Genomic DNA, 9,921 nt, shown 5'->3' on the forward strand with positions numbered 1-9,921 from the left:
TTTATTAAGACTATGAATGACAACAGGGCAGGTTTTTTTTTCCTCGCCCTCGCCCCATTTCTGCTTTGGAGCAGGTTTTTTTTCCGTCCGGTTCTAGTAGTTACCCATCCTGCCGCACTCAAATTTTATATATATATATATATATATATATATATATATATATATATAATTAAAATTTTATTTTGAACCCATTAAATTAAAACTCATAAAAAAAATTTAAAAAAAGTTTTAATATTATAAAAACCTTCTCAAAGCATAACAATACAACTATTCAAGTAAAAAAAAAATACAAAAACAATTCAAACATAGCAATACAATAATTAAAAAAATATAAACAACGTAAATATTAAAACATAAAAGTGTAAATTCAATAATACAATATAAATAAGGGATCATAAATTTAAAGTTAGAACACTAAAAACACATACGTATGTTTTATTAAAAAAAAGAAATAATATGTCCACAACATTTTTAATTATTTAAATATAAATGAGGCGGGTGTGGGGGAAAATGTCAACCCCCATCCCCGCTCCATTTGTTATGTAGGGTGGGTAAAATTCATCCATTAAGGACAAGTGAGACGGGTACCGTAGGTGCGGGTTTAAATTGTCGTTCCTAATTGTGACGGAGAGATAAATAGAGATTGATTGATTGTTGACTTGTTGTTGCATATGAAAAGAGAAAAACATTTATAAAAAAAAATAAAGAGATTAATATTTTAATAAAATTTAGTATAAAATAGATAATTAATTATGGCTGATTTGATAAATTGTTTTATATATACATATATATATATATAGGATTCAGATCCTCTAGAGTTCCTAGGTACTCTACCAAGTAGAGTTCATTAAATCCTAACCACTCTTTAATGATTTAATGGTTTAGATTCTGCCATGTCAGCATTTCATTAATAATATTCTTAAAATAATAAAATAATATTGTAAACAAAACAATTAAGATGATTGTTAATGAAATGCTGACATGGCAAAATCTAGACCATTAAATCATTAAAGAGTGATTGAGATTTAACGAACTCTACCTGCAGTAGCACTTAACTCTAGAGATTCGAATCCATATATATATATATATATATGAGTTTAAATTCTATAAGGACGTGGTGTAAAACTCATGTTTTACCCCTCCAATCCTAACATGCCACATCATCTTATCACATATTTAAGAATAAACACAATCACACTCAATCAATTTTAATACCCATATATAAATCCAACCAAATTGAGAATCTATCGAGATGTTATTAGGTGTGGTAGGATGTATTGAATTTTAAGTAAAATGCTGATGTGACAATCATTCATTAGATAGTGTAAAACATAAATTTTACACTTCATCCTTATAGAATTTAATCTCATATATATATGCTCATAAAATTAACAAAAATAAAATTTTTTTTTTTTATAAATTGCCGCAACTAGCTTATATGTGGAACTTTGTGAAGCTTCTTATCATTTTCACTTAAATTCATAATTTTTTCTTCGTCATTTAGTGATTGCGACATGGACAGATGTGTCATTTTACAGGTCCTTACAATTTTTCATAAAAATAACAAAAGTCGATTTCCAGATCAACGAAACCAATGACGTAAGCCCCCAACGAAACGATTTCCCCAACAGATTCCCCAAATTGCATTTCCATTTCCAATTCCAATTCCTGCACCCAGTGAGAAAGTCGCAGTAATTTGATTTTTATCTAATACCAGTGATTGTTAAGAGAATGAGTTCACGTCAAAACCCAAACCCAAACACCAACCCAAACACAAACACAAACACAGCTTCTCTCACTTTTGATCAAATCTCTAGATACTTCTCTTTGCCTCTCAACGACGCCGCTTCTACTCTCGGTACTCTCTCTCTCTCTCTCTCTCTCTCTCTCTCTCAGCATTTTACTTGACATGTTTTGATCTTCAAATGTGTGTAATATTAACAATGCCTGATTGTGTGGTTTGATCTTCACATGGCAGGTGTATGTACAAGTGTACTAAAGAAACTTTGTCGTGAAAATGGTCTGGATAGGTGGCCATATAGGAAGGTAGACTTTTTAAAGTTCCCCTAATTTATGCTCATGTTTCAAATTGCTCATTTGTACATATTTACTTTTGTGTGTGTGTGTGTGTGTGTGTGTGTGAGAGGTGAATTACTAATGCATTAGCTTCACAAGCTCTGCAATTTACCAATTCTGATATTGTATAGATCCCCAAATTATTACCCCAAGACCAACTGGTTGGCATGTCAGTAATTTCTAAGTTTAGGGGTGAATGTTGGTTTGCTTAAAAAAATAAAAAAATTTGTAGATGGTTAATGAGATGAAGAAACATTGACTGACACTTCTTTTGTTTTTTTTTTTTTTTACTTAAAGTAGTAAATGGCAGCAAGAAATGTCAGTTCAAAACTTCAAATGCTTATCTATGAAGTAGCTAAGTTTATCACATGTACTGTTATTGTCTAAAGATGTTTACAATTATTGTAAAATTAATCACATCTTTTAACTTATCAAAAAAAAAAAAAAAAAAAGGAAATTACATCTTTTACCTTTTCATTTTCATCCCCAAAATGATTGTAAACCCTGTGTTTGAAATCAAATTGGACTGGATGGTTAAGTCTAATATGCATCTCAGAACAATCTCAAACGTAACAGGTTACACTATGAGTGGTATAATTGTTATGCATGTCTTGGACTGATATCTGTACTGGCTTTGTTGCCAATGTTTATGCGAACATTGGTGTCACTGGATGATGATTCTGAATAAACTAGTTGTAAATTTTTTTATTTCCTATTATATATATATATGATTTTATGTAATATGATTTTGAAATGCAATATAGTTTCTATCTGGAAAGAGCATTGAAGAAATTAGAAGATATGCTGCTAGAGAAAAATACAAAGAACTTGCTGAGCTGTCAAAGAACAGTAGAGAAAGGTATAATGCTTTGACAAGTTCTGCCATATTATTGAAATCTCATAGTCATACGAGTTTCTTTTGATGTTCCTTATGATAACTTCTTTACCCTTTTCATTGGCACAAAGTTGCTGCCTGCTGATCAATAGAAAAGGAGTTTTTTTTGGCCTAAGATACATGCTTTGAGGTCTAAAACATTATGGACTCCAAACATGAATTAGAAAGTGATTATTTTTACCTATTAAAAAAAAAAAGTGAGTTCTAACCATGGTATGGAGGAAATTCATTACATACACAAACACGCATAACTGCATATATGTATGTATATCAACTTGAAAAATGAATGGTTATAATAACACTGAAGCATCTGATCATAAACACAAACCCATATATGCACATATGTATGTATGTATGTATGTATATCAACTAAAGAGAAATGAATTGCTATAGTAATACTGAAGCATCTGATTAGTACTTTCTCAAAGAGGAAAAGTAACATACTTAAAATCAATTGATTTAGATCAACCTAAATCAATTAGCAATTCTAACATATACTGATTCCCTCCCTCTGTTCATTAGTTCTCCTCTCTTGTAACCAGTTCTCTGTTCTTATTGGACTAAGATTGTCCCGTACATCTCATTAAAACTGAGGGCACTTAAGCAATCATACTCTTTTTTTTCTTTTTACGCGAGTAATCTCTTTCTTCCTGAATCTCAAGTGGATGGTCGCATACCCTTGGAGACATCTTGCCATCGTTGTGCAACAAATCAGCATAAAATCTTAATTGTGGTATTGAACTTGACAACTCCTCATGATCTGTATACAGTTTGACATTAAGGCTTACAAGAGTCTCTACAGGTTTTGAACCTGATAAGCCTATTTCCTCCAAAATATCCCACCCATATTTCTCTACAACAAATTAATCCCTTCCTTAGATTTTGCTACTTCAATACCCAAGAAATAACATAGTTTCCCCTAATCCTTAGTCTGACTGAGTTTTGAAGGCACACCTTCAACTCGATAATTACCTACTTGTCATCAATAGTACTAATGATGTCATAAACACTTTCCAATTAGCATATTGGGAGCAGTAGAGGTTGGGAGATCTGACATCAAATACTTCTTACCTATCACCTTAACTTCCAATCAGCATATTTGGGACCAGTAAAGGTAGGGGGATCTGACACCAAATACTGAAATTTCTTCTTACCTATTTAAAATACTCCAACTAACTTTGCCTGTTGAGCATAATTATTACAACTCAATTTAATTAATTGTCAAAAATAATTTAGGAGGAAGAAAAAAACTCTTATATAGTTATTTCTTGCACTCCATGACATCATATGATTAAGGAATTACTCACAAGTAATGCAAATACAAGAACAAATTAACCCACTGCAGAAAACTCCATAATTGGAAGAACAAATTAGCAATCCAACCAGCCAACACACGAAGATACCAGTAGATTACACAGCATCATAATAATTAACAAGGTCCATTAACCTATCTATGGTTGAAATAGGGAACATCTTCAAAATAATCATGGGTCTTTAGAGAAGCCCATTAACCCATAGAAATCAAAGACTAAAAGGGGTGGAGCAATGATGCAGGCCAAATGAAAAACATAGCAGTAGCAGAGTGATGTAGGATTGATTGTGATGTCCTTCTTGATACGATGTTCTAATTGACTGCATTTCAAACAAGGAACAAAAAGAAATTGCCGAAAAGTCAGGCAAACAATATCGAGGAACAATATTGAGGATCTTCAGATAATCTGTTCTTTGTGAGGACTATCAATCTCAGGTTTGGGCTAGCCATCAGGATTGTGATAATAAGATTGATAGTGATGATAGAGTAATGCAGACAAGAGCAATTGCAGCAGTCAATGGTGGTTATTAGCGGTGTAGTGGTTGATGGTGATCAATCATGGCAGGCAGCTGTTTAGAGTTACAGGGGCTCTGATACCATGTAAAAAAATTATTAATTTGTTTTTTGATAATTTATTAGTCGAGGTGCCAATTAGTAAAATTGTGTTTAGGTTTTGTTTTATATATATAAATATGTTTAGGGTAAAATTAATTAACCATATTATACATAGGTATTATTTATAGGTTAAGCACAAAACACAAGGTGACCAAATTATGCCTATCACCCATACAAAATTACTGATAAACTAAGTATCTGTGTTAATTAAATGCCTTTCTTATTTTGTGACTGATCATTGTGGTAATCTTACAATCTTTCATTCTTCATTCCATTGTTTTGTTAGGTTATGCCTTTTCATAACATTAAAATTGATGGCATACGCATTAGCAATTTTATATAATAACTTGATATCTTATGTTGACCAGTTGTATGTTGTCCTGACATTTGAATTTTCAGCTTGCTGACAAATATGAAGAGATCCTGCCAGGAATTTCTGATTATTCTTTCTCTCTCTCTCTCCCTACTTCCATTTTCCTCATTTTTTAATGCAGTGGTGCGCAAAAATCAAACAGTGATATGTCCAAATCAAAAGGTGGTGCACTTCCTCATAATTTACAACAGCAAGGAAGCAAGAATGTTCAGACTCTGCGATCCCAGAATTTGCTTAGCACAAGCTTAACAAAAGGAATTGCAGCCTTGGATGAATTTAAATATGGATTCCCATCAAATGGCTTGTCAATTGCCTCAAACAAATGGTGGGGAAGCAGCAGCCCTAATGGTTGTGAGGGCAAACTTGGAGATGGAGTTGAGACCAATGAAGATGACAAACATAAATCTGAGGAAATGGTTGGTGACAATCCCAGTGTGGTAATAGTGGACAAAGAGGAATGTGTAACTGGGAAAGAAGAGAGCAACATTGGTCCCCAAGGAACAGGTTTATTGACGACTGTGAGAAAAAGAACTGTGGAGGAAGGACGAAAAGCACTTAAGCTTGGTGTATTTCGGGGCTATGGTATTAACAAAATAGGCAAGAGAGAGAGAACATTGCTTCTCCGAATATTCAAATCGTCATTACCCAAACAGTGGATAAATGGCTCCTCATAAAAATTTACAGACGGAGTGCTCAATCTTAAAGTTAGTTGTAAGGTACTATTTTATGTTTCCTTAGTTCTTTATTATCATTTCACAATGACTCTGCTGCTAAATTTGTGGATGGCTTCATGCAGTTACATATGTAGTGTGTTTGTTATTTTACTTAGCAGTCTTCACTTTGATGAATCATAGCGTGTAGGATAAATTGTCTTATTGTCTATTTATGATTACCCTTGACATATCCACTCCTCAATTGCATTTATCTCAGTTCACAATCTGGAATGTTATGTTATTGGTCTTGTTGACAAGGTACCATATCTGAGCTGATTTGGATGAATCTATTTCAACCTATTATAAAACTATCCACGTGTAATAAATCACATGACTTATTAAATTATTTAAACAAGACACATGACTCATTAAATAGGTCCTTTTACTAAAAGTACACATGGATGGTTGTTTGAGTCGCCATGTAACAAGTTGATGGAATTTTCCCACAAAGCGGTTTGGAGGTAAACTCTGTCCTAGAGACTAGAGTAACAATGAAGCATATTATGGAAATAGAATCATCATAAAATGGAACCACACTAAGTTTGCAAGTTATAGTATTATCATCTTATCATTAACATGACCTTTTATTATGTATGCTCATTGAAGAATTGAAGACTGTTGGGCATAAGATGTCAAGGGTATAATGAATGTGCTAAGGTTATTTCTTCTAATCAAAGTGTTTTTTGGATCTGGAAAATGCGATTGATAGGCTGGAATGCCTTCATATTTATTTTGTCTTGGCTATAATGGCCAAAATGGGATTTCATCATCAATTTATCCGGTGGATCAAGCTGTGTATTTCTATTGCTTCATTTTTTCCTTACTAACAAACGGTTCCTCAAGACCCACGCAACCAGCGAGTCTTAAATTTAAGACCTCATTCTCCAGCCAACTTTTTAGACACTACTAATAAGATTAGTAATAAAATGCAGGGATGAGAAACTAAGATGATATCAAGAGCTGATACAGAAGTTATGGTGAAATCTATACCCTCCTCAATTACCCACCTAATATAGTGAGTTAATATTTGCATCCTAAAGATATTGAGAATATTCAGTGTGGAGATCATAAAAATAAAAATAAAAAACATAGCTTTTCTTCAATTAATTGGAAAACTGTTAGTGCCCGAAAGAAAGGAGATTTAGGTATGAAACATTTCACTGATGTGAATATGCTTTTATGACCAAATTAGCATGGAAGGTTATCAGTGATCCAAATACTTTGTAGGTAAAATTAATACATAACAAATGTTCGGCCTGGTGTGTGTGTGTATATATATGTATGTATATATATTATAAAAGGTAAGAGTTTCCGGTAATGATTATTGGACTTGTAAATCTGTTCTTCAGGTTTGAGAGCTGGAAAGTGTTGGAATCCTTTGGTCAACTGGAAACCGTAATTTATTTTGGTTAGATAAATGGGTTGGTCCAAATGCTTTATTTGAGTCTCTTCCCAAGGAGATACGCTGCAATATAGACTTGAATTAGAGGTAAGCAAGTGTAATAAATATGATAAAAGTTGGGGGGCTAGAGTAATATATATATACACTTCTACCAAAAAAAAAAAAATTCTTATATATAGTATATTAGGTTCTCCATTTAAATTATAACACAGTAGTATTGATCAATAAAGCACAAATAAATTTTTTTTTTCAAGAATCATTAAATTTAATATATCTGTTATTAAATTCAATTAGGAAACCTAATGAGTTAGTAAAGGAAATTTTGTCCAAAATGGAACATCTCTAAGATATTAAGCTGTACATATTCTTTAGCAAAATATGGTGCAGGAGAGAGATGATTGCAATTTTAACAGAATCATCCTTAATTCTTATCTTATGGTTAAAAAGCCAACCCATATGCTTGTGGACAATTCTTAAAACTTGAGAATGTGTCTAAAACTGTTTAGCAAAAAAAAAAAAAAAAAGAGAGAATGTGTCTAAAACTAGCAGTGATAAAGAAAAGAGAAAAGTCAAGTACATAGTGACAATATGAGATTCTCCTAAGAGGGTTGGATAAAATTAAATTTCAGTAAATCTAATAAAGGGATTAATTCAGCAACTATGGCTTCAATTTTTAGAGATTTCTTTTGGTTGTCCTTTTTTTTTTAAGAAAAATATTTTGGTTGTCCTAAATGTGCAGAAATCGATTGGATTTGAGAAAAACTTGTGGCTAATTGGCTATGCTTTTGAAGACTATGGCTAAAAGAAATTATGGGGGAAAAATGAGTACTTTTTTTGGAAATAGTACAAATTGTTTTTTTTTTTTGGATACTGAGCAAAAATTGTATGTTGAATTACCGACATTATAGTTAAACTCATTAATATTCATCATTATGAAAGAGGGCCCATATTGTCCCTGTTCCCCTATCTTTTAATCTTTAAGAAGTGATATTGTAATCTTAAAACAGCACGTGGACTTCTTCTATAGGCTACAGTCTACAAAGGTTCAATCTATAATTGGAAGATGGAATTGCCCCACAAAATAAGATAAAAACAAAGTTCCAAGCAAAATTGGTGGTGTTGAAGACAGCCGACTGGATAGATATTCATATGAAAATCTTGCACTTCATTTTCACCAATGAGAATAGAGATAGAGATACCATAAGATAAGGGCCCCTAACTTTCTCTAACACTATAAATTCACTGTTCCTCATCCATCAAACACACCTCAGGTCCTCAACTCCTCTCTTTCTATTTGCTTGGAGACAACTCTTAATTTTTGTTCAAACCAATGGCTGCCTCAACAATGTCTCTCTCCTCTCCTTCTCTAGCTGGCCAAGCTATCAAGCTTATGCCCTCCACATCTGACCTCCTTGGAGAGGGCAGAGTAACCATGAGAAAAACCTCTGGCAGGCCCAAGCCTGTCTCATCCGGAAGCCCGTGGTATGGGCCGGACCGTGTCAAGTACTTGGGCCCATTCTCTGGTGAGCCCCCATCCTACCTCACTGGAGAGTTTCCTGGTGATTATGGTTGGGACACTGCTGGGCTTTCAGCTGACCCAGAGACATTCGCCAAGAACCGTGAGCTCGAGGTGATCCACTCACGATGGGCCATGCTTGGAGCCTTGGGCTGCGTTTTCCCCGAACTCTTGTCCCGCAACGGGGTCAAGTTCGGTGAAGCCATTTGGTTCAAGGCCGGGGCCCAAATATTCAGTGAAGGTGGGCTTGACTACTTGGGGAATCCAAACTTGGTCCATGCTCAAAGCATTTTGGCTATTTGGGCCACACAAGTGATCTTAATGGGCGCAGTTGAGGGCTACCGTATTGCTGGTGGGCCACTTGGTGAGGTGACAGACCCAATTTACCCAGGTGGGAGCTTTGACCCATTGGGCCTTGCTGATGATCCAGAGGCCTTTGCTGAGCTTAAGGTGAAAGAGCTCAAGAATGGAAGATTGGCCATGTTTTCCATGTTTGGATTCTTTGTTCAGGCCATTGTTACTGGAAAGGGCCCATTGGAGAACCTGGCTGACCACTTGGCTGACCCTGTTAACAACAATGCTTGGGCATATGCCACAAACTTTGTCCCTGGGAAGTGAGGAAGTGAGATTATTGGCAGTGATGTAAACCAATGAGATTATTGGCAGTGATGTGAACCAATGAAAAATGCATGTGAATTTGCGATATTTGGGTTTTTTAAAAGAGCACAATTTCTTTTTAAGTGGGGATATCTTTCGTGATTGCGTATTGAATTCATCATTTATAATTCAAAGTGAAATTTATTTAAAGAACATAAGCGCCTGGTGGTGTGTTTAGGATGATTTTTCTTTTCATTTTTTCCATACCATAACAAAAATAATGCTTGAGTTATGCTCTTTTTTTCTTTTCTTTTTTGTTCTAAAAAAAAATGGGTTTGTAAGGGTAGTCACAGCCTCCGCACCACTTAAACATCAGCATGCCTTATGGCATAGAACCACTTGAACACTTATAAGGCATGTCA

General features: G+C 34.3%; 2 protein-coding genes across 3 annotated transcripts; both read left to right on the forward strand.

Annotated features, from left to right (window-relative positions):
• Positions 1–1,526: 1,526 nt before the first annotated feature.
• On the forward strand, positions 1,527–7,465 carry LOC142641598 (uncharacterized). Of its 2 annotated transcripts, XM_075816050.1 has the most exons (5): positions 1,603–1,858; positions 1,979–2,046; positions 2,841–2,935; positions 5,393–5,987; positions 7,334–7,465. In XM_075816050.1, the coding sequence occupies exons 1-4, from the start codon at positions 1,732–1,734 to the stop codon at positions 5,943–5,945; spliced, it is 843 nt and encodes a 280-aa protein (XP_075672165.1). In that variant the 5' UTR covers positions 1,603–1,731; the 3' UTR covers positions 5,946–5,987; positions 7,334–7,465. The 2 variants fall into 2 exon arrangements, with proteins under 2 accessions (XP_075672164.1, XP_075672165.1); XM_075816049.1 differs by lacking the exon at positions 7,334–7,465 and having other exon boundaries at positions 1,527–1,858; positions 5,393–6,208.
• A 1,035-nt stretch (positions 7,466–8,500) lies between these two features.
• On the forward strand, positions 8,501–9,642 carry LOC142639015 (chlorophyll a-b binding protein of LHCII type I, chloroplastic). The gene has a single exon (XM_075813104.1). It carries the CDS (start codon positions 8,717–8,719, stop codon positions 9,518–9,520), a length of 804 nt encoding a protein of 267 aa, XP_075669219.1. The 5' UTR covers positions 8,501–8,716; the 3' UTR covers positions 9,521–9,642.
• The last annotated feature ends 279 nt before the right edge of the window (positions 9,643–9,921 follow it).

This window comes from Castanea sativa, chromosome 6, assembly GCF_040712315.1.
Source record: "Castanea sativa cultivar Marrone di Chiusa Pesio chromosome 6, ASM4071231v1".
Taxonomy (NCBI): domain Eukaryota; kingdom Viridiplantae; phylum Streptophyta; class Magnoliopsida; order Fagales; family Fagaceae; genus Castanea; species Castanea sativa.